At 45.7% G+C, this 24,985-nt stretch overlaps 2 protein-coding genes across 2 annotated transcripts; one reads left to right on the forward strand and one right to left on the reverse strand.

The window, feature by feature from the left end:
• Positions 1-5,306: 5,306 nt before the first annotated feature.
• LOC115317633 lies at positions 5,307-17,901 on the reverse strand. The gene is made up of 6 exons (XM_040219990.3): positions 17,874-17,901; positions 15,382-15,470; positions 13,964-14,120; positions 11,882-12,129; positions 8,040-8,265; positions 5,307-5,445 (listed from the first exon to the last, which is right to left on the reverse strand). Exons 1-6 carry the CDS (start codon positions 17,884-17,886, stop codon positions 5,339-5,341), a joined length of 840 nt encoding a protein of 279 aa, XP_040075924.1. The 5' UTR covers positions 17,887-17,901; the 3' UTR covers positions 5,307-5,338.
• A 4,887-nt stretch (positions 17,902-22,788) lies between these two features.
• LOC115317635 lies at positions 22,789-24,704 on the forward strand. The gene has a single exon (XM_029977289.3). It carries the CDS (start codon positions 22,920-22,922, stop codon positions 24,702-24,704), a length of 1,785 nt encoding a protein of 594 aa, XP_029833149.2. The 5' UTR covers positions 22,789-22,919.
• The last annotated feature ends 281 nt before the right edge of the window (positions 24,705-24,985 follow it).

Genomic DNA, 24,985 nt, shown 5'->3' on the forward strand with positions numbered 1-24,985 from the left:
ATTTACCTGGGCATTCACATTCTCTTACTTGAGACATGTTCATACCATTGTATCTGCATATAAATAACTTTATTGACATATTGAGAACACATTTTGTCTTTCTAGGAGGTGCAGCTCGTGTCTCTAGGAGACAGCAAGAACCTGCAGAACGTGGTGCGAGAGATGGTGGGACGCCTGTTCTCAAAGCAAGTCCAGGAGCAGTTCTCCGGCCCTTCTGGGCTACCAAGGAAAGTCAAGGTTCAAGGACGCCATGATGTGTAAGGTGGTCATCGGTAATGCATATTCTTTACTAGCTATTAAATTGATGGTGTCTCTATTGGAGCTCAATAGACAAGCACAATCTTTGAAATATGTTGACAATTAAAGGGAAACTGAAACACTTCTGGACAAAAAAAAACTAGTTATAGGTGACTTCTGGCGTATTTTTGTCCTGTGAATCTGAATATCGCTTTCGTTTTCCCCGAAGGTGTAACTAGACGCGAGAAAACACGAAAAACCTCAGAGCAGCCGTGACATCGTACTAGGATCTTTGGGGCGCCAAGCATGTGTCGCTCGTGTGGGCGGCGCGTGCAATTGCAAGCTTGCTAGTTGTATTTTTCCACACTGACGCCAGTCGTGGCGTCTGTTTCTGACCTTTTTTCAAATTCAAGAAAAAGGTCAGAAATAAATTTTACAAATTTATTTCTGACCTTTTTACAAATTCAATTTTCCGAAAACTCCCAGCATGACGTCACGCTGTACTTTAGAAATTAATTTCTGCTTCTCCATGCACCAGATTGAAAAAATAAACTTGATATTCGTGATAATGGAGGCCATATCAAGACGATTTTGGTGTTCTTCCTCAAATACAGAACAGCTTCAGTTTCCCGTTAAGTCTTGCAATATGCAAAATTTAAATCGTCAGTTCCTGTCGTTTTTTTTTTTTTTTTTTTTTTTTTTTTTTTTTTAATTTGACTTGCATTCTTTATTATGAATATCTCCGGTGTTAGCATTCTCGGAACCTTCATACTGAAAAGCAGCGTTTTGAAGGAACCGTGAAAAAAGGTTTTTGTTGGTCTTGTTTTGTTATCCTGTTAGTTTCCAGGTTGAAAATCTAATGACGACCATTTAGAGGCCTTGGTCTGTAGAGTGTCAGTTGGGGAAGTTTTGCTCTTTTTTAGCCACTCATCTCTGCACCCCACCCCGTCTCGCCCCCCATTTCAGATTAATAGGATGTTGCGTGAAATAGCCATATGCCTCCGTAGAATCTGCACCTTAGCGTGGTAGCCAAACCCACAATCTCCACCTCTGTGGTGCTCTCTTTCTGTCACCTTTGAATTGCAGGCTAAGTGAGGGACCCATATTTACACAAAGGAAACACTCGCAAACTGCAGTGTTTGAACAGCACCTTGTGTGTAGCTGATATGCAAGATATTGGCTTCCCCTATCTCTCAACTAATCTGTGTGATCTGACAATTCTCTTTACAGGTGCCATACAGAGTCGCACTCGTGCAGCGTGGACGCGGTGCAGAAGTGGCTGACGGGCAGGGAGGCGGGCAAGGGCAATAGAGTTAAAAAGACAGACACTCCACTGGTGGTTCCAACCGCCTTTGACGATGAGGGACACTCTGGCTGAGGAGCTAGCTGCTATGGATGCACGAGTCACAATAAAGAATGTCACGGTAAAAAACATTTTGTATGTTCCCTTCTTGTACTACCCACAATATGCATCTGGGCGACAGATGAATGGGACATGTCGTCTCAACGAGTATACAGTAATTGCCATGAGTATACTGTATACATGGAGAAAGTCAATTGTTCACACAGAATTGTTTCTTAAAATTGCACAAATACTAAACCGGCTTTTTTCAGTTCAAGTCCGAAAAACATGTTAAAAACGGTCAACACCTATAAACACGCTGCTATAAGCGCTATAAGCACGCTGGCACTGATCTGTTTTTACGCTGGGACTAATCCGCAATTGGACTGGCTCTGACCCGGAATCACGCTGGCACACTGATGGTTTCCTACCGTACCACCGGTTCCATGCCGGGGATCTGTGTCGGGAGCTCGCTGGGAACATCCCGTATCCCCGGCATCCCGGTTTCCCAATAAGGTCCCGGTACCGGCCGGATTCCGGCATTGGGCCCGGCCGATGTCGCCCCTTGGGGCGTTTCCGGTACTGGCCGGTATCGCTATCCCGGCAGGCCAATACCGCCCCATCCCCTACCCGGTGTGTCGTGCTACTTGGGAATTACTGTAAAATACGGAACAGGTGTGAATCCAAAATGTAGATTTATTCGTGACAATGGGAGGCAACAATAGCATGACTGGCATCGATATCAGATCCAAAAATAAAATAAATATAAGTGCTTCGCCGTCATTGTTATTTCCAGTGCCGTTTTTATTCTTTTTCCTTATATTTTAGTATTTTTTTTTAACTTAACGGTTTTGTCACAATTACAGTTCCCCCAAAATTTATTCTTTAGTGATTTGCGGTTCCATTACATAATGTGATCGCTATAAAATTGCCACGCACCTATAAAACAAGCCATACAAGATGCAACATTTAGGCCTTTTCAAGCTCTCCATACCAGCTCTTACAACATCCTGCTTTCAACACAACATAAAAGCAGCATGTTTTTCAGGTACGATGTCCCATGCTTGAGAAGCAAGGACGTCCCCCCAAACATTGACTGCACATTGTGCTCCAGCCTTCGACCTCACTCTCCCCCGTGTCCCATAATGTCACTGAATATATAAGCCTCCAACTTCAGTTTGTTCCCAATAATGAAGAAGAAGAACAGATAAGGCCCTGCCGAGCATATAATCGCATTTCTGAATCCTGTAAGGTATATCGGCAGGGAATTTATAATCTGAGTGAGACGGAAACACTACTGTGCCCAACTTAGAGTGTGCAGGAAGATGCTCATATATCCTTGACAGAACCTTTCCTACGCAGCCCGCACGGCGGAGCTCGGCTTTACCAGGCGCTCCATTCTCTGCGCATGTAAAAGAGAAAGGTGAATTGGGTACAACACATGGACCAGTACTATGTCAGCTCTGAAGCCCCTGCACACAATAATAATTTAGAAATAACTTTTTTGCTCCAGATACCGGCCACTTATGAATCAGTCCATATGTCCATCTTCTCTACTGCCTCCACCTGTAGCCAAATGTCCTTGCACCGCCTGTCTGGAAGCCTCTCTAAGGCCCGCTGCAACCACGTTCTGGGACTGCCTCACTCCCACGACTAGAGAGCTGCTTCAAGCTTATCAGTAACCACGAAATGACGTCCTCGTTTTTTGTTTTTTTTTCTTATGGTATCTTACAGGTTATATCTATTGGGGCCTTTAAAACCATACCCATGTGCAACCGAACGTCTGAGTGGTTGTACGACATGTCTGAAAGACGGCTGAACTTGATCATACGCCGGTCAATTAGTGCGTCATGTGCACTCAGCTAAGGCCATGATCGGCCGGCGTCGGATCAGGTTCGGCCGTCTTTTTGGCACGCCAGTCGGATGTTTGGCGGTGCATGGGTATGGCATAACCAGGACTTCAGTTGTTATCTCCTGTTGGATGGAATAAGAAGACCACTTAAGGGATGCCTTTTTGCCGGTACCTATGAGCTGAAAGTCGCTGTCCAGGTGTGTGGGTGTGTCATACACCTGAAACCTGGTTCCAGCAGGGTTAGGAGAGGCTACCACAAAGGTGACGCGAGGGCTCTCAGTTGCAGGGCGAGTCTGTTGAGAAGGTGGACATATGTAAAGAGTGTAATTTACCGGTATTTGCAACAAAAATATACTCTGAACCAATATGTTACGCCCATTGTAGTAAGCAAAAAAAAAAACAAACTTAGCACTTCTAGTAATTTCTGTTAAATACAATTTAGCCAAAAAAAGGCAATTAGTGCAGCTATTTAGGTGCAAGTGCAAACAACGTGCAACTCGGTGGCGCAGAACATTAGTTCATAAAAAGCATTAAATTGTCTCCTAAGTTTCAATGTGCCGAACGATTACAATAAAAGAAATCAGCAAACAAGTGGAGACCTATTTATGGAAGAGAATACTTTAGATGCACGAGACTGCAGTCACTCAAACCAAAAGTACCCGGTTTACTCATAGCTGGGTTTCATCTTGCTCAAAGGTTGATGCTTGGTTCGCAGCTATCAGAACTTTTATTATGATTCTGTTTGTTTGAGTATGTTCCGGGGCTGTAAAGCTATGCGACGTGCCCCCCTGGCACAGACTCTGTTCTTGTCAAAGTATATTGTATTACAATGGCGTTGTATTTTTTAGTGGACGATTCTCGAGCATGCAACGCGTACCTAGTTATTTATAATGGATGATCAAAATATTAAAAGCTACTCGCAGCTGTTGCTGTGGCTTTTGTTGAATAATTTGTAAAATCAGTGCCGCGTATGAAATTTAACGACCGAATAGCCCAAAATGCGCTGTTAGGTTTTAGAGCAGTTGCACTTCATATTTTTCTCATACACAACCTCTCAGCAGCGTAGCTTTAGAAATGTAAATGAAAAGCAATTCCAATGGCAATTGGATACTGTCGGTTTGTTCAAATCGTTGTCATGCTCTATGATTAGTCGATAACTAGAAACAGCAAGCTGTAGATAAAATTAAAATATATACAACAACCCTCAGCGGTTATCCTGCGTGCATTATGCTAAAACGTACACAAAGAAAAGCCGTTCTTAATCGTTGATGTTTTGAGAACCCCTTGTGGCCCCCTCGCCAGGCTTCACTGGTTCACACCAACGTGCTCGGAGAAGAGACTGATGATAGGAAGCATCTAGAATATTTTAGAGTATGGTTCATACGCTTGGTCACTTTTGCCAGGTTAATTCCTAAATAAAAAAAAATACTGACACAAAGTTTTCAAAATATGCTGACACAAATTTGATTCATGTTCCAAAATACTAATCGCTTGTGTGAAATACGTGTAATATTATCAATTACAAAAGAAGCATCACAAAAATGTGATGTTTTATCTTTACATAAAAAATAACTCATAGCTTTACGTGGTTGTTTACCGAGGACTTCCCGCACCCCACAAGTGCTTTTGGGGATCCTCATTTGAGATCCGCTAACAGAGAGCGCCCTTACAAAAAATTTATATCTGGCCAGATCTGAAGATTTCAGATATGGCCATATCAAAAATTGGCCACATATAAACTGATATGGTGTATCTGCCAGATATAAACTGATATGGTATATCTGCCAGATACAGTCTGATATACTTAGCCAGATCTGGAAATTCCAGATCTGTTCTGGCATATCAAAAGAAGCACACGAAGCCTGAAATCAGCACTTGATATCTTTTATTGTGGTGGACCACCTAGACTACTCCCGCTTCTTGCTGTGCTCGCTCCGGAGCTCACTCAGCTTCGTGCCAAGCGACTGCATTACGGCCTTTGTGTCCAGACAGCCGTCCTTTGTCTTGACGTACTCTGCAGAGAATCAATAATAATGCATTAAATATGGCTTTTGAACTACATGCATTAATGAAACTCGCAATCACAAATAAAGCTTTTCAGAACAATTAATGTTATTTTTTTTAATTGCATTGACATTTAGATTATTTCTGATTTTTGATAATTACAAATATATTTGATGCACCACTGTAAATCAGGTGGAAAAAATGCTGCTTTGCTGAGCTTTTATGTCACTTGCATGAGCAGACATAAACAGTACATATGTTGTCTCAGGCATAGGACTAATAATGTTTACAGTCACAAGTTTGCCTGCAGAGTAAAATATTCTGCAGGTAAACACAATGCTATTCTGAGTTACAGTATTGCCGCGTGCATGGCCAAGCAGGCAATGCACGCGGTGCTCCGTCCCTGGTTCGATTCCTAGCACCGGGTATGACTTGATTAGTTCTTTAGTTTCAGTGTTTTGGAAAATTCATGAACCTTATCATCATCTTGGAGTAAGAGTGTTTTAAGCTCGAACGTTTGAGTCCGAATATTCGAGAGGTTTGCGACGCCACAAAACAGCTAGGTTGCGCATGCCCGCACAAAGTCAGTCTTTCGCCAGCGCTTGACCTGCTCTCATGCCGACATTGACGCCCTTGACGTCCCAAGCCCAAAAGGAAGGCTTCTCTCTAAGGAACTGGAAGCCAACAGTGACATCTGAGGTACAGCAGACCGGAACAGTTTCCTCCCTAGTTTACTTGTCGCACCTTGGAGACCTGCCTCATTTCATGGGGAAGTGTACGAGGACATGGAAGATTGGATCAAGCAGTATGACCGTGTGTCCCGCCACAATGGGTGGCTGGTGAATCAACGACTGTACAACCTGTACTTCGCACTTGAAGGTATCGCGAAACACTGGTTCGAGAATCACAAGTCCTTTTTGACGTCATGATATGCGCACAAAGATGAACTGAAGCGGGCCTTCGCCAACAACCACGGACGGAAACAGGCCATGGTATGAACAAGGATCAAATCAGAGCATCACTAGCTTCGTCGAGGATGGTCTCCACCCATCGCTAAAACTTGATCAATGGAAATGCTGCACCTCGCGGTGAATGCGAACGTTACTGTTGTAACACTTTTTAAGCTTGTTGTAAATTAGAGTTTGAGAAAAACGTAAACTGATTGTGGTGCGGGAAACATAGTCTGCAGTTGTCGCTCCAAAACCAGCGAACTATGTTTTCTCCCCGCAAGCTTGTTGCTAGGGGGTGATGTCGGCGCGTCGGCTCGTCTGCTTCCCGGGGCGTCTGCAGGCGTGCGTTGGCGGGACACGTGTTCCTTCTTCCCGTGGATCCCGACTCCGAAGCCAGCTTTGCGATCCTTTCACGTCAACGAGTCAAACTTTTCCTTGTCATCTGTGGAATGCGACTGCGTATTGCAGTAGCAGCGCGACGGTGCGGTACGCGACGAGCGACGACTGCTGAGCACAAAGTCCGGGCCCCTTGACGACGGTCCGCGTGTGTTCGAGAGATTTCTCCGCGGGTCAGCGGTCGGCCGCGTTGGTGACGCGCAGTGACGCCAGGATCCTTCGTTTGCTATTGGCTGACGCGTAAAGAGATGCCCCTCCCGTTTTCCGGGGTCATCTCAGAAAGAGGGGCGTGCTGGGGACTTTGATAGCAATTTTAATAGGGAAATCCGCCGCGCATGACCGTAATTTTATGGTTTTTAGGATTCTTAGGGCCTGTAGATCGAGTTACCGCCATAAATAGACCATCGCAGAACGCTGCGGAGGGCCCCTTTAAGGGGGGACACTACCCAGAAAAAACAATTTCTGCAAAAAAAAGCTGATTTTGAAAAATGTCATATTTACATCCACCAACATTTAGAGAGCATTCCCAGAAAGTTTCATCAGTTTACACTGCATAGTTAATTTTTTATAAATTATTTTCGGTCCTCCGATGCTAAAGAAAAGGCATGGGGCTGGAGCACTTTGAACGCAATTTTCTCCATTCCACTTTTTGGCATAAATTTCACTTTAGGAGAACTATTGTTTTGTTATTATGCAACTTTGATTCATTTTTATGAGTTTTTCTGGGGTGAAATTTTAAGGGGAAGATAACTATGAGCTTCTATTTTTTATTTTTGTCATTTTTCATGCTCAAGAACTAAACTTTGGACAAAGGATGGAAATCTAGAAAACTGTATTTGTGTTTATGTGGCTTTTTTGTCATGAAAGATGGTATAACATAGAAATATAGCTCCATAGTTATCTGCCCTGAACTGTCCTAATGCAATGTAACACATGAAAACTACAAATTTATAAGTAATTTCAAAACGATAGTTTTCCTACGCAGAAACGCCCACTTTCGTCTTCGAACGTTCGCAATTTTTTTTGTACTTCACCCAGGTTAACAAAAATTGGCAGAAATGTTCTCGACATCAACAGAAACAAGCCCTGTAAATATACTTTAAATCAGACAATTGGTTCAAAAATTTACTTTTTTGGGTAGTGTCCCCCCTTAAGTTCACAAGCTAGCCTACTGCTGCCAGCACAATTTAGCTTATTTTTATTGAAATCTCCTGAAAGTAAAACACGCATCTGAAGCCCGTAGGTGGGATATAATTACCTAAGATGCAGCTCACGCCAGCCCAAAGGAGAGGGGGTCGTTGCTCGGCGGGCTTCCCAGAACCCTTTGCCTGGCGGCCTTTCAACGAGCAGGTTAGGAGAGCTTGAAGAGTGAAGACGTCCAAAAGAAGGGTGCGGGCGGTGGCTGTCGCACTTTTCGACTGCTGGAGCCTTGAGGTTGTGTCCTTTGGCACATAAATGCCTGAACCAGGCACAAGTTCGATGACCTACAGCATATAATTAAAGGCAATTAGTGTGAAAAATATTGGAATTCAGTCAGATGTCTCAACAGCTCTGATAAATCTTTTAAGATAAAGTAAAATCCAGTGAGCATTATGCGTCAATCTCCCAGCACTACAAAATCCGATGGGCAAACTCATCCCTAGGAATCCCGTCATCCAATAATGCAAGTCTGGGGATGGGGAAGCTAAGTGTGACTTGGCTAAACTTGGTGCAGGTGAACCTCTATCTAACGAACCCCAACTTAACAAAATTTGCAAAATGAAATTTTTCATTTTCTTATCGTCCTTTCTATTGAAGACCATTGTTACGTTGCAAACCCCGTGAAGCCATGCTCCATCTAGGGCGCACTTACAGGGATGGTCTGCAACACCATATCGCTCGGCAAAGACCCTCTCGAAGACCCAGAACCAAGACTTTCGAACATGAGCTGAAGTAACCAACATCAACATGTCTTCATCTTCTTTTGTCTCCAACATCAAGAGAAGCTGCTGCTGCGGCGGCATAAACCTCCGGGCCAATGAGAGTGGTTGTTGGACCTCATCTGGTTGCAGCGGTGCCACCAGTTGTAGAGGGCTGGGGAATGGACAGGTCGGAGACTGGGTTTGCGCTATAGGGAGTATTCACTGGCGGCCATATCCGTGTGCGCTGCTACTGAGCGCGTGTTGACGGCGGGCTTCCGTAGTCCTTTTGGAGCGTGTATTTAACACCATCAAGGTTGCCGGTCTTAGCAGGCTATTAATGTGAGCTCGTTCCGAGCATGCGCTCTAAACAGCACCCACAAATATGGGGTCCCGTAAATACCTCCTATATGGATGACTATGTTTTAATGGGACATCAGACGATGGTTGCATTCGATAGTAGGTCCCATTCCGTCTCGGTCGCGCATGTCCGCGGGTCCCCCTTTCATAGCCGCGGTGATGTGAAGGTGTTCCGTCACCGTCACATCACCTGGCTTCGATGAAGATAATGTCCAACAGCCACTCTCATTGGGCCGGAGGTTCATGTCACCGCAGCAGCAGCTTCTCCTGATGTTGGAGAAAGAGGAAAATGAAGACCCATTGATGTTGGTTACTTCAGCTGATGTTTGGAAGCCTTGTTTCCGGGTCTTCGAGAGGGCCTCTGCCGAGCTATGGTGTTGCAAACCATCCCCATAAGTGCGCCCTAGATGGAGCACGGCCTCGCCGGGGCTTGGAACGTCACACCATGTATTTTTTCTCTCGATTTAGAGAAGTAGATCTGCACCACGAATTCGATTTAACAAAGAATTCATGCGTCGCCTATGGACATTTTGGCAGCCTCCGCGAGAAAAGAAGAATTTGACAGAAGTTTGATTGCCCAAAACCGAACATAAAAACGTAAAGCCTTTATTGGTTTAAAAATTGAAAAAAAAAAAACAATACTGCTGATGATGACGACAGCTTGCATAAAGAAAAATTACCCGCCATATTACACTAAGAACAAAGCAACTCCGCGACTTTGCAGATGATGTACAATTAGTTGTCTATGTTGTCTACTATGTTTGCGACAACAAAAATCTTTTCTTGACTCGATCTCTGCTTTTTTTTAACAATGAATGACGCACCGCATAAAATGAAAGTTTTGTTGCTTGACATCAAAGTCAAAATAATCACCAAAGTGAGGAACGAGGAGAAGAAAATGACAGTTGCTAAGAGGTATGGCATCTTACAAAGCTCCCTGTCGACAATTTTGAAGGTGAAAGACAGCATCATGATTGCAAGACCGTGATTCTAAACACTTTGACTCGGAGGCGCTGTCAGCGTAGCTGATTCTAGATCTGTAGGTTCTATCGACTTTCTTCATTTTCGCTGCCCGCAAAACTTGGGAGTCACACGGGATCCTAAGGCTGTGTACCACAACTTGCTCTACCTGACATTGGAATGGGCGTTTCGTAGCCAGGCGCTTCAAAACGTACACGCGCGACTGCGTCCGGCGTGACATGACCTGTTGGAGTAATGCGGGTTGGCTCGAGTTACTTCGGTAGCCGCTGCAAGGGCTGCAAGCAATGTCGGCTGGGTTGGCTGCAGGTGCAGTGTAATCACGTGACACCTGCCGGAGGAACTCAGGACGGCTCGAGTTACTCCATTATCCGCCGCTAGAAAATTTTGCGCTAACACAGTGGTACAGATAAACAAACAAACAGGGCATGTTGACAAACAATGATAGTCATAGTTTCTTTTTTTGTTTCCCCATGTGGCACCATCGGACGCTTGCTACAAGTACCAGCCATGGCCTGTGTCACGCAGCGCTTTTGCTGTTACAGGGGTGGAACTCATGAAATGTATTTGGGAGCAGCCACGGGAGCAGCTGAAACCGCTGTTTTGGAGCAGGTTGGGAGCAGCTAAAACTATGTTCTGGAGCAGGCTAGGAGCAGCTCAGATCAGTTTTTATTGCACTTGAGCTTGTGTGTTAGACAAGCACAGGAGCAATTTCAATTGTGCTTAGGAGCACAGATGAACATGAGTGGTTAGGAACATAGGTAGATGGGATAACAGTGTAACAGATGTGAAAACTTGAAACTTTGTGAGCCTTAATGCTAACCAAAAAGCAAGTATCATATGTTTCTGAAGATAGTGTCCTTGATATTTTCTGAGTGGCTTCCAGCTGCTCAAAATGTAAATCAACACTGCTTATCACACAACCCACACATGCTCGACATAGTAATTATATGTGCGAACTTCTTGATGTGTGTAAGCAACGGACGTGCAGTTGCGTGGATGAACAGGGCAACAAATTTTGAGTTTATCCTATTGTGCAACTCAATATCGAAGCAGCAGACTACGATTAACGGAGTTATCGTATTCAAAGCGATAAGCAGGAGCAAGGTTAAAGTATGCAGAGCAGATCTATCACTCGTGTGACAGCTGCTAGCCGGCAAGGTTTCGGATCGGACCGCGTTTCAGTTCTATCAAATCACGATTTATCTTGCGGGAATGCAATTCCAACTTCTAACGATGAAGTACTAAAAAGAATCTTTTGCTTATTTGTTTTCAACTGGCTGACGTCCGGATCCTGGGCTGCAGAGCCTCAGGCAATCCGACGCTTAACGACTCGACCTCACCTTGGCCGACAAGCTTAATCGCTGATGGTTGAAGAATAACAATCCAGTCGCAGGTGTAGCGCTTCGAATCCGATCCCCGAGTTTTTTTCGCGCGCTTCCGAGTCAGGATACACAAGGAGAATAAACAGAACAAAGGATTGCAAGGCCGACCAAGCTAAATGCGCTCATTGTTGCCAATCGAGTCGATAGAAACCGAAACCAAGACAAAATACAATTTTGTTTGGGCGCACGTTGTGCGATTTCGTGCATAATGGCGCCGGGTATTTATTGGCTGTGGTTCAGTTTCCGCGAAATGGTGCAGTATGGCGCAAACAAATGCATCTGGCGCAAAATGGCCCAAATAGTGCAGCCGTTACACCCCTGTGTTAGCATTCGGTTTTTCCAGATTGACCAATCTGGAAATTGCGACACAGCTCCCTTAAATTTTGCGAGGAATTTAGAGGATTTTGTAATGAAAGGCTAAAATTTGATATAACATATTCCATGTTAAGAAAGGCATATCTGATTCTCTTATTACTCACATCAGTGTCACTCCATTGGTGCTTGAGCTGTGTGCTCATGGCCCCTTCATTGCCAGGGTCCCTTGAAGGAGGTGCCTGCACATTCAGGGTAGGCAAAAGCTCCCCTCCTGTGGGCCTTTGTCCATTGGAATGAGCTGGCAGCCCAGTCACAGGTGCTTCCTCCGCCACAAGACGGCCCCCACACGTGCATCGTGGAATTTTTAAATGACGCTGTAGTTTTCGTGCAGACTTCAGGCAGCTGTCGAGTTCTGATAAAAAGCAGAAACCTGTGGTCAGCATAAAAAGGTTCTTGCAGCCGCAATGAACGGCTACAATATACAGTGTACAGTGATTGCACAGCTTTTTTTTTGTGTGTGTGACATGGAGTGACAAGAAGCAAACTTCTGGCAAACAGAACACTTTCTGAGATCAAAGTATCTAATCTTCAATGATGGTGAACCAGTACTAGACACGGTTTCTTAAAATTGAGCTAAGGCAATTTTAAGGCATGCAGTTTAAAGAAGCTCGTTTTAGCGAATGCCGTCTTACCGACCCCGGTTTATCAAATGCCTTTATAGAGAACCCAGTTTAGAGAAAATGGCAATGAGCCTCCTTTTAGCGAATTCGGCCGCCGCAAAGCGGCGTGTGCAGGTAAATCAGGCAAGTTAACATATTTGTTATGAGCTGTCGCAGACTGCTGCCGCAAAACGGCGGGAGCGCAGCGGGGGGGGGGGGGGGGGGGGGCATGGGTTAACACGCGCACCAGAGATACACGCGAGAAGTAGAAAAGCCTTTTTTGTTAAAAAGCGTTCCCATTTCGATAAACAGCGTGTCTGAACTGAGGCTCTGCTTTCTCTAAACCGTGCTTCGATAAAACGTGCCTTTTCTCTAAAACGTGTTTCAATGAAATGGCATTCGATCAACCGTAGTAAACCCATTGTGAGGCAAGCTAGTAAACCATCATCTTACAATGCCTGCGCATGCACAACATCTGGCACATCGGGAACCAGCAAAAAGGTGCCCCCGTCTTCTCGTATCGCTCGGCAATGCTTAAAATAGTGAACATTTGTGGGAAGACACCTGATCGAGAACACAAGCAGTGTTACCAGTCACGACATGATGTCATCAGCCAAGGTTGTTTAATCGACACAAAACTCAATGGCCAACTGGCTCCCGCAAAACACAGCGTGGCACCTTTTCACAAGAAGGAGCTTCAAATTTTGGAAATGGTCTGATCGAAGGTTTTCATGCCATTCAGTAGAGCACAGGTACATAGCTCCCTGTTTTTATTTCATTCCGCGGGTAAAACCCTCGGAATGAAACTAGCCGAAGTGCATACCCACCAACTAGCCCAAATGCGTACACTTATTTCCCTCCTTTTTTTTTTTTTCCTTCTTACCTAGGCTTGAATATGGCTAGTGCCATGACTGCGGCAGACATCCACCAACCAGAAAGCTAAATTACGATACAATAATGCAACTGGCCTGATACTTCTGGTCAGGCCAATTGAGGCTAATGTAGCCATGCTCACTCTCATGAGTGGCACCCACACAAAATGTTGTGCGGCAAGATGCGAGACAGCACAAAAGAAGAAGTCACTGGCTCCTGCACGTTCTTACGAGAGGGAAGGCATGCACGTGTACGTCAAGAGTGACACCTGGGCAGTGTCAAATGCGAAGGCTTTGAGTTCTAACAGGCTCAAAAAGATCTCCTGCAAAGATCACCTTCGGCAAGGTCGGAATCATCGATAAAAGATTCCAACAGCTCAAAACACGGGAGGGAAACAAGGAAACAATGGCAAAGTCAGAGTTTCGCTGGCTGTGCTGTAGTGCCGCTGGGAATCTAGCAAATGTGGAGGCAAGCTATGTTACTGGCCTTTCAAACATCGCAGCCTTCCTGAACCAGGGGTTTCAAGGGTCCCGTGACTAAGAGGAATTTAACACATCTATAATGACATCCAAGCGGTCCTCAACTACACCTATTTTTGAATTTTTCCTTTCAATGTATTTCTTACACTATGTTCTAACCTCAGCAAATCAGACCCAGCCAAAGCCAAGCCAGCAAAATGCTCATATTCTCTGAGAAATTTTGAGAGAAAGTTGCCTAGAAGCTTGTCGAAGGACTCCTCCTTTTCCCTCAATTTCTCCTTGAGGTGGTCGATAACTTGGTTTAGACGGAGATTTTCTTTCCGAAGCTCAGCCTCGTCGCCGATTTCCGAGAGCAGTTCCTCATCTCTTTTCTTCTGCAATGCAGATGTGTTCTAAAACAGAAAAGTCAAAATAAAAATATGCGTGTTTAGCATCTTTGGTATATTCAGCGTAATATCTCACAAAAGCATTCTTAAAATGTGTTCACACGTGAACACTTGAGCCATGTTTCAAAAGGTACTGCACGCGCTTTCACTGTACTCTGCTCACCATTAAGCTGACAAGGTGGTGCAGACCGTGATTGGTGGACCGGTCACATGCCTGCCTTTTATCACCTGATTCCCCTCTCTTCATATCAGCATGAGCAAAGAGCATGATCATGTGACACAGTACAAAGAGTTGACTGGTCTACCCAGCAGATAGCTTCCACGGCCCTCTCAGTTTAGGGGTAAATGGAGTACAGCAATGCAACGGTGACAACAGCCCTAAACTAAAACTTCCCGACAAGAGCACTGGCTACTCAGTTTTCTTTCGCCACTGCCCGCTAGGGTCATGAAATTGTTCCCCACTCAATGCTGGCTTTGGCACTGACGCTTAGCTTGTTCGCAAACAAAGCAGAAATACCTTTAAAACATTTAGAATTTTTAAATAGTTTATAGGACGAACAAAATAGAGCATTTCACAATGCACAAGTAAAACTGCTTGTTGTTTATGATTGGCCTAGCTTATCTCCACGCACAACTAGAGGAGTACTCGCGCTTACAGTTTGTAGTGGAAAGCTGCAAGCTTTATCTAAAATATGCAATGAACAGCGTCGACCCTGCAATAGCTGGCAGACATGTGGTAGTGACGACAAAAATCAATAGCCTGTCGAATGCTGCTTGTACACTCAATAGCCTCGCCATAGATCAGCCTTCTTCTATTAGATAGCACTAGGATCCTTTAGGCTGTGCGGTCGCTTGGCCTTTTCCATATCTTACACGAATGTACAGCTGCAAAAGTTTATGGACCACGGGAAGATGTTAAAAAATGTATTTAATGCAGTGCCTTAAATTCTGGGCATGTTGCTTGAGTGTAGATGATTCTTTGAGGGATGAAGAACCGCTTACACCCATAAGTAATTGCAAGGCAGTGCCACAAATAAATTTTTTAGTTTCTTTCCGCAGCCCGTGAACTTTTGCGACCGATAGCACAGCCACTTTGCGGGCATATGCATCAAGCTTCCACAACACTTCAAAAACGTGCATTCCACACCACTGAGGTTCTTGTTATTCGCAGAAGATCAGTAGAAGCCTGCTAGCACGGACTGAAAAGTAAGCTCAAATATGTCCTCCAGGGAATATATCAGATAATGAAACTAATTGTATAGCTTACGCCCGTCTTTCCATGAGCTGCACCGACAAGAGCCTTGTTTTTTCTTTTTATTAATCTCTCCATTTTCCTCAGGAGCTTGTCCTTGTCAGCTGAAATTAAAAAAGAAAGTTCTCTGCTTCACAACCATGACATATTTTCAGGGAAACTTACACTAGATCACTATATAGCTCCTTCGGAGCAGAGTACCGCAATCTAGAACGCCCGGAGGTTCCAACTTTGGTCAGAAATGCATGGGGAACGTGAGAAAATCGCTGCTTCCTGATTATTTTAGGGATCTATGGAACGACAATAGTTTTTGACATAAGGGAATAGTTTACAATAATTTGCGCTAAGTTGTGCGCCATGAAATAACTTAATATTATTTTAAAAAAATTGCCTGAGCAGCATCATGCAGCAGACGAAGCGGCGACGTCACACCGTTCATGTGACCCGCTCCGGCCAATCCATAAAGTCCATCTCCGCTGCGTAAAACAATTGTCTGCTTCAAACGCCATTGCTTTGAAAATTGCCTTTGCAAAATTTTCAAACGCATCCAATATTATTAAAAATTTGATAAAATGTTTATTGCTTTACCAACTTCACGACAGACTAGTTTCGAAAAGTGTGAACTTGGCGTTTATTTTTTAATAACCCGTGTTGAGTAGATCTCCATGTATTCTCCCATAGAGCGGGCCGCCTCCTGGAACCCTGAGTACCACGTGACTCGCGCAGAGCTGCTCTGTCGGCCATGAAACGGCGAAACACGCGGATCAAAGGATTGCGCTACTCTGCACCGTAAGAGCTATATAGTGCTCTAACTCACACTAGTCTCCGGCGCAAAGGTCGAGAGGATTGTTGTAAGAGTAAAGCCATACGCACTATGTCGTGCACCTTGACCGGAATTGGCTAACGCACTACGTGAAACTCATGTAAAACGAATGGTTACAACCAGCTTCCGAGGCGGTGGCGTAGCTTAGTGGTAAGGAGTCTGCTTCCTAGGCAGCAGTCTCCGGTTCGATCGAGTTCAATACCTAATACAAGCTCCTCTTGTTTTTCTTTTTTTTTTAAGAACATTTGTTTTTGTTGAGCATTTGGCGATATTTATGGCATTTCTTTTTTACAATTAACACTGGGGAAAAAAAAACAACTAATGTTGTCTACGAAACTTCGCTGAACTTCGCCGATTGCACCTTCGCTGAACGAAGGTGCAATCGGGGACAGCAGGGCCTGGGTTGCCGGCTGGACGCCGCAAAGTGGCGTGTACGGGGGGGACATGTGGGTTAATAGTTTTGTACTGAGCAGCCGCACACTGTCGCCGCAGTGGAGGGCTGGCTTAACACGCTCCATAGTGATACATGCGCCGTCCAAAAAGTGTGACCCAAATGGAGAGAGCTCTTTGCGTAGTGTGTATAGCCATTTCCGGTCAAGGTGCACGATGCAGTGCGTATAGATTTACTCTTCTTGTAAGGTTGTGGCTAGCCTTCCGTCCAGATGGAACGATAGTCGCAACTAGAGTTCCATCTAAACTGCTAATGTCCCGACTCCGAAGTGATCTTTCTAGGGCTTAATGAGTGTCGATTAAACACGCATGTATAACTAGGGCACGTGCTAACCTAAACACCCATCCACACCACTTCGCGACAAAAGTATGCGACGGCTCATTTCAAAAATGTTAATTCCCCTTGCCTACCCGTACACGCCGCTTTGCTGCGACGGTGCCCCCGTCTCTCAGTTTATATAAGTTTATAGTTCTGCCTGGTCGTAACTTTACACGGTTTACTAAAGTTCGTTCAGAATGGAATGAACTTCAGTGGCGACTACCGTTCCGTCTGAACGGAACTCTAGACACTTCCTTCTTGTAATCCTTATCGAGAGAATGTGAGAGTGACGCCAGGTAGAAACATACCAAGATATTTCTTTTTTCCCTCAACTCACATAACAATACAATACATGCAAAAAGGTGGTCGGCATAGCATAGAGTATCATTATTTGAGCGTAAAAGCGATTTGCTAAAACACCGCCCGCCCTTTCTCCCCTCAGATATGATAATAGTGGGTTTTAGTGTTGCATATACGAGCAAACGCAAGCGCTGTGCGTTTGCGTTGCGTGTTCCACACTTGCGCGAGCGCGGAGCCTAAACTGCGCCCTTGGATTGGCGCATGGCGATTTCGCGCATGCGCAGCGTGGAGAACGCAATGCTAACGCACAGCGCTTGCGTTTGCTCGTATACGCAATACTAAAACTCACTAGTATGGAGTTTTCGTAGACCGTGTTTCCCCCTCCGCTAAGCCCTCCGCAACGAAGAATCCGCTACTGCTCATGCGAGCCGATGGCCTTGGCTGTAGACTAGTTCCGGTTATCGTAGCGGGTCGGGGAGGACGCTGCGGGAAGGTAAAAACGATCTACGAAAACCCCCCGTAACTGCACAGTGACCCTACCTTAACGCAACTGCCAGTTGCACCATTTGCTCAATAAACGTTTTACATTTAAGAACTATGAAGCTGGGTTCTTACCGGAAAGGCCCATTACTACAGCAGGGAAGGCACCCCTGTCCTGCCACAGCACGTGGACTATGGCTCCTACGGCTAAGGGCGCTGCCGAATCGCACAGCTCTTCTATGTAGACGTCGCCGACAACATCGTACTTGTTCTCCTCTTCGAAATAGACGAGCACAAACTCGGCGTCGATGCGTTCAGTCATATTGCGTTGCGTTAAGTTACAGCTGACAGAGAACGGTAAACACACAATGGACTGCTCAACGGATTGGATTGGCTGGTATCTTTTCAGATTAAAACCTTTTTGTGCTTGACCGATAAAAGCGCACAAAAAGAAAAGCCGAGAAATGTATTTACTTAATAGTAATTTAGTTCGACTAATTACATTTTACACTGTGTTATACTTCGTGTTTTTCGCGACGAGTAATTTTTTTTGTATTGCAATTTGGGTTTCAAGCTCTATGGTTTCAAGGCGTTGGTACCGGGGTTGAAGAAAACAAAAATCCAGGGTGCGCCACAGTCGATTCGCCATTTTTAAAAGGTAGATATTTTGCTGTCTGCCGTACATTCGACCTACCAATTGTGGCTACAAAGTCCTTGTAGAACGTGTAGAACGTTGTAGAAAGCCAAGCAGATGTTCAACGCGATATTCTTTACGTGCACGCGTGAAAAGGATTCGTCACGACACCTGAGGCAGCATTTCAAGCTCTGAACGCGGAACGTTTCGTTCATTCCGGCGATGGTTCATTATGCCGTGTGGGCGTAGCAACTGCGCCAAGAGAGCTCGAAACGATTAAAACTCTACGAGTAGAATTCTTCTCCACCCCCAAAGTTCCTGAAAATCAGCGTGCGAAGACGGCAGCCCTCACCGCAGTCACAATTTCGTAGAATTAGGCACGTCGACTTCGACGATCCTCCCGTCATCTGCTAGTCGTATGGCTACCACGTGCGTTTTATTGCGAATTTGGTATTATTTATTGCACTTGGGGAGGTAGAAATGTACAGGCGTGCTGGTGTTGGGGGAAGGCTGACGCCCGTGCAACTATAGTGTACCCACAACAGTTTCAAGGAAGATAGAAAATGCATTATGTAAAACCATTTTTTTTTTGACAACTATCAACAGTTAGATGCGCCACAACGAACGGAGAATGTCTAAATACGACGACGCCTGCTCTCTGCGAGGTCGGTGCACCGTTTTATGCGCAGCGTCGTCTGCTACTCGCGGCGATGGTTGCGTCGCCTTTCCCTCGGCTTTCGGAAATTCCTTGTTGCTTCACGAACGAGACTGGGCGTTCGAGGAAAGGGAAAGAAAATACCGAGAAGCGTACGTACTTTATTTATTGACTAACAACCACGAGACGCGTTTCAAAAAGCAAATACGATCTCGCGGCCGAGGTGTTTCCCGCCGAGATCCGCTTGCTCGCCGCAGTTGCTTTTATATCGGGCGGTAGCTTAAGCCACCCAGCCTTGAATTATGTAATTGAAACATGTTTTATTTTTATTTTCTACCATACTACTTCTCCCTTTACATCCCTGCAACTATCGCCGGGCGGGTAGAGTACTTTCCAGGAAGAGCTTCGCGCCGGCTGCTCTTGTTGCCAGCAAACGGGGCGAAATTCCAACGCAATTAACCAGCCGCCAACCCATTCAAAAACAGAATAAATCTTTAAAAAGTCAATAATCGAGTTATATTTTGTATAAAAAAATTGAATTACCGACTTGATTATTTATGAATGAACACTGCTCCTAATAAAACACTGAAAATTCCCTCTGGACTGACTCGGCTACACGTGGTTTCGCGCAGCCGGCTGTGGCTGGAGAGGCGGGCGGGGTGGCTGGAGCTGCCGCACGCTGCACTCGGCTGGGCGGGCGTCGGAAGAGGGCTTTGCGTGGAAGCGTTTACGCGTGGTCAAATGGCGCGGATTTGCCACTGTTTGCGGCTCTACTAAAGGTCGAGTTACCCGTGTTGGCATCCTGGTACTTGGTCATACTGCACAGCCTTCCAGAATGAACAGGCAGAAGCGCGGTCCCTACAAGAAGTATTTGACAAGCAGCAGCGAAGTCGTAAGTACCTGCGTCAAGCGCGAGACACATGCGCGTCAGAACTGTCCGATCCGGCGTGCGAACTGTCGGGAAGATGGCTGCTCAGAATCGCCGCACAGGACGGTTCGCGACACATGGTTTCCGACGCGTCGTTGCGTCGCTCCGTTCAGCTCCGCCCAGTTTCGGATGTCCCTCTACCAAATGGATGGATGGATACTAATGGCTATAGTTATAACGGGCGGTAGCTCGCGCCACCTAGCCTAGAAAACTAAAATACTTCCCTCGCCCTTCTTGGTTTTTCTGGCTTTAACACAAACATAATATTTTTATTACCTTCTATTAAAGTGTGCGTGTGTGAAGATTTTCCGTGAGGCTATTTTGCTGCTCAAAATCACTTAATCGCGAAGGACCGCAGCGGACCTTAGAGCCATCCCAGCGAAACGAGCACTGCGTAAAAATCACGTGACTACGTACCGCGCACATAACTGCGTCTCTCCCGAAGCTCACATGACATTAGAATGGCTCGTAGCGTCCGCTGCTGTCCATCCTAAGGTGAAACGGAGTATATTCGGGTTTCGACGGGCTCGATCGGTCCCAGAAGGCCGGCTTGCTTTGGCGCGCGAAATCAGCAGCTCGTTTTGTACGCGCGGGAAAACTCGATGGCGTCCGTTTCCTTCACAACGACGACTCGCGTCGCGTGACGCACCGTGCACCGCTACATCCGCTTCCCCGAACCACGTCGCGCCTCCTCGCCCGATCGGTCCGAAAGTCACTTGACAACATGACCTTCGCCATCCGTGCTCATTGGCTGCGGCCAATGCGGCCTTCCGAAAATCGGACCGTGCGTGCGGCGATATCTGGCAAGTTGGACGCACGCCGGCGCCGGACGGAGGCCTCGTCCGACGCTCCGGTGCGACGAAAACCCTCGCCCTCGGACGTCGTTCCGGCGGTTCGCACGTCGGATCGGATGGCTTTTTCGCGCATGTGTCTCGCGCTTCACACTCAAGCGGATCGTTCCACTAAGGGTCTGCCGCTTCTGTAGGCTGAACCTACTGTATGGATGATTGAAATTTTTTCGACGTTCCAATCACTCCCGGCAGCGTGACAATTTAGAGGCAAGGTTAGAAAGATTTTCATTTCTAGTTACTTCAAAAGGTTCACCGCTGCTTTGTTCTATCGAGAAGGGGGTTAGGCCTTGGCTTAGGCTAGTGTACTGCAATTGCTATCGCACAGTACGTCGTATATTCGTAGCACCAGGCTATATGTAGATTTTTTGTCTGCATGTAGAAAATGATGCCTTCCTCTGGCAGACAACTTACGCTGTACAAATGTGTAATATTTTAGCAAGTAATTATACTCGGGAATCTTTTCGGCAAACTTATCCAAATTGACAGTTACGATTTCTGCTCAGTCCCAGTAGGCATGGTACTCGCATACATCGACTGCAGCTGGCATGATGTAGACACAAAGAATGAGTGCTGCTAGCAATTTTGATCCGAGCTGTCAGCTGGCATTTTGTTTCCAGGCCTATTTTTCCATCTGCTGGCAGAGTAACAACCACAAAAATATGCCAGCCAACGTAGAACAACTGCCGGCAATTTTTTTTCTCTGGCTGCCATACCCTATAAACCCATGTATATATAATGCCGACACTATAGTGACGTGTTTGCAGCCCGCAAATGGGAGAAAACTGCCAGCATTTGTCCGCCCAGACAACTCTGCCAGCTGCCGGCAAAATATTCGCAACTTTCAGCGATGGTGGTACCGCGGTGTGAGAATAGCGCTCCCTAGCTCCTGGATGATCGGCTTCACAAAAAAGGTGCTTGCAAATACCTTCCTGACGTGCAAAAAATGAACTTAGGCTATATTACAGCTCATTTACAGCAAAGCTGGAATTACTCACGCGTCGCAAGCCCAGCCTCCTGCTGCTCTTCTACGACGATCATCCAGATAGCAGCCATTTTGATAGGCGCCAGTACGCCCCCTATAGGTCGTGAAAGTTGCGAATAGGCTCGTCTTTCTTTCCCGAAATTCAAACGAAGTGAACGTCTCGGGAGCCAGCTACTTGCTTTGTACTTGTCATGCATCTGCACAAGTTATAATAGCAAAAGAAAGTGAACTGTTTACAAGACACAAATTAAATCTGGATATTTAACACGATAAAAAAAATGCCTAGACCAGCATGCTAACCGCTGCACCATCTGAGCTCATTGTTGCTGAGTTCTTGGTGATAGCAAAGTTGGGGCACGGATATCTACCGAATGTCGCCTCTGCTAGCATAAATTCTGCAACTCGTTTTAAAGGTTCATTATTTTTTTATAGATATGTTTGAAATTGCAGTACTCGTAATGAAAGAAACATGTTTTATGTTTTCTTTTTCCAACTTGATAGGTCCCACGACGTACCCAAGCTCGGTGGGACCAGCTTTCTGAAGATGCAGGCTGTTCCGAACCTCCGAACAGCGCAAGCCCTGATCAGCTTGCAAGCAGCCCAATTCCTCTTCAGCAAGAGGGTGGTGCAGAGGATGCAAGTGATGCCGAAGAAGAGAGGAGCATCTGCTCGGACATCAGTGTTTCAAGTTCTGATGAAGCCGATGACGGAGACAGTACCTCCTCCGGTGAACAATGCCCAGGTGACAGCTATGTACAGGAAGGTTTGGCCCACACTCCCCTTTTTGATGGGTGTTCTATGTCCTGCATTGAAGTTTGTGTCATCCTGATGAACTTGTTCTTCAAATTCAACCTCACGCGAGAGTTTCTTTCAGCTTTGTTATTTGCTCTCAACTTATTTCTGCCCCGCCCACATTCTCTTCCGTCAACGACGTACACCTTTTTCAAGCTCCTTTCCAAGTATCGATCCGGTGATACAGCAAAAGAACATTTCTTTTGCAAGAATTGCCACACCTCTGTTTCCGCTGGAATCGCATGCTGTCCATTGTGCACCAAATCACTTATCAACTGCGGCAGATTTTTACAGATAGAGTTAGCTCCAACGCTGCGCTCATTCTTAGAGGATGAAAGGATGTATGAATACTTCTCACCACCCAACCATGGCACTTCTGATGCCTACAGTGATCTAACAGATGGGGATGAATACAAGAAGGTGAGGTCTGGAAGCGGCAAATATGACTTCTCTTTGTTCTGGAACACTGATGGTGTTAAGGTGTTCAAAAGCTCAACCTCTTCCTTGTGGCCCTTGCACTGTGTAATCCCTGAACTGCCCCCCCGACTACGCAAGAAATTTCAACTACTGACTCTCCTTTGGTGTGGCTCAAAGCCTGACGTTAATACCTTTCTTCGACCATTTTGTTTGGAAGTGAAAAAACTCGCATTGCAGGGTTTGAGATGGACTCATCCTGTAACTGGACGACAACTGATATCCCGTATTTTTGCACCAGTCACATCTGTGGACGCCGTAGCAAAGGCTCTGCTGCAGAATATTCGCCAGTTTAATGGCTTGCATGGGTGCTCTCTATGTGAGGCCCCTGGCAAAACTTGTCAGCGCAATGGCTCCTCCCGATCATGGATTTATGTTCCGGGTACGCATGCTTTGCGAACGGGGAGTGGCATGAAGCAGCAGGCCGTACAGGCTGTGAATAGCCAAACTGTAGTACAGGGCGTAAAAGGGCCGTCTGTATTGAGTTTGATTCCCCGTTTTGATTTGGCGTCCAGTTTTGTAATAGATTACATGCACTGTGTACTGCTAGGGGTAGTGAAAATGCTAATGGCCACCTGGTTTGACAGTAAGTATCATGCAGAGCCATGGTATCTCGGACGACAGTTGAAAACAATTGACGAGAGGCTGCTGGCCATCCAGCCACCCGATTTTATCACTAGAACGCCGCGCTCTGTCAGGCATAGAATGTATTGGAAAGCAAGTGAGTTCAGGGCATGGCTACTTTTTTATTCTATTCCAGTACTTTCTGGCATTCTTCCACTGGCTCATCTGCAACATTTTGTCCTCCTCGTCTCCGCCATCCATATGCTGTTGAAGCAGTCTGTGAGACGTCACGAAATTGATCTGGCCGAAACTTTTCTTAGTCGCTTTGTTGAAGAGTCCGCATCACTTTATGGACCACAGTTTTTAACTTTCAACATGCACCAGTTAACACATCTCGGTCTTTCTGCAAGACGTTGGGGCCCCCTCTGGGCAACGTCTGCATTTCTTTTTGAAGATAGAAATGGTGAACTAGTTAGAGTTATCCAAGGCACCAGGGCAATCGATAAGCAACTTGCTACTCTTGTCGGGATCGGAAATGCACTTAACTCAATTGAGCGACGCATGGATAAGGGCTCTACTGCATTTTCTGTCTTGAACAGAATTCGGAATGTTCATTTTCCAAAACAGACTACAGACGGATCTGTAAAACTCCATGGACGCCCATGTCAAGCGAACAGAAAGATAGCAAGTTTCTTATCGACCCAGTCTATGTTCGACAATGCATTGATCTACAAGAGGGCAACGATTGGTTGTGTCACTTTCACATCTAGTATTTATGAAAACCAGAAACTTAGAAATAACAGAACAGTCAGATGTACTACTGAAAACGGTATTTGCTATGCATTCATTGAGTGCTTTGTGAAGAACAGCATGGAAGTGTATGCTGTCCTCAACGAGTTTTTTATCGATGATTCTGAGACAATAGTACACGAGAGCATGGACTACTCACTTTCCCAATTCATCCCTGTGTATTCCGCCGACAATCAGCTTGTCATTGTCCCCCTTCCCCAAACAGAACTCCACAAGTGTATTTTTGTTCTCGATTACATTGTTTCAACACCGAATCTGTTTGAGATGAATTTGTAAAGCCCAGTAGACTGCTCTTTTCCTAATTGTTACTGTACATGCCCCCTGGACATTGAGCTGCAGCACATGATCAGAACCTTTGCTATGTTGTCCTGAGCTGCCCGCAATATAACAGAGGCTTATTGCGGAAAAGGCGCCGTGTAACCAAACTTTTGGTTGCACATCTAGAGGTCCCCAGGTGGTTGAATTAATCCTCAGTCCCCCCTTGGGTGTGCCAGATACCCTTCGTATGTTTGGCACGTAAACGCCCAAATTTACTATTACCTTGGTTTCTCCAAAAA

The sequence above is a fragment of the Ixodes scapularis genome, unplaced genomic scaffold, assembly GCF_016920785.2.
Source record: "Ixodes scapularis isolate PalLabHiFi unplaced genomic scaffold, ASM1692078v2 PGA_scaffold1__304_contigs__length_218370807, whole genome shotgun sequence".
NCBI lineage: Eukaryota > Metazoa > Arthropoda > Arachnida > Ixodida > Ixodidae > Ixodes > Ixodes scapularis.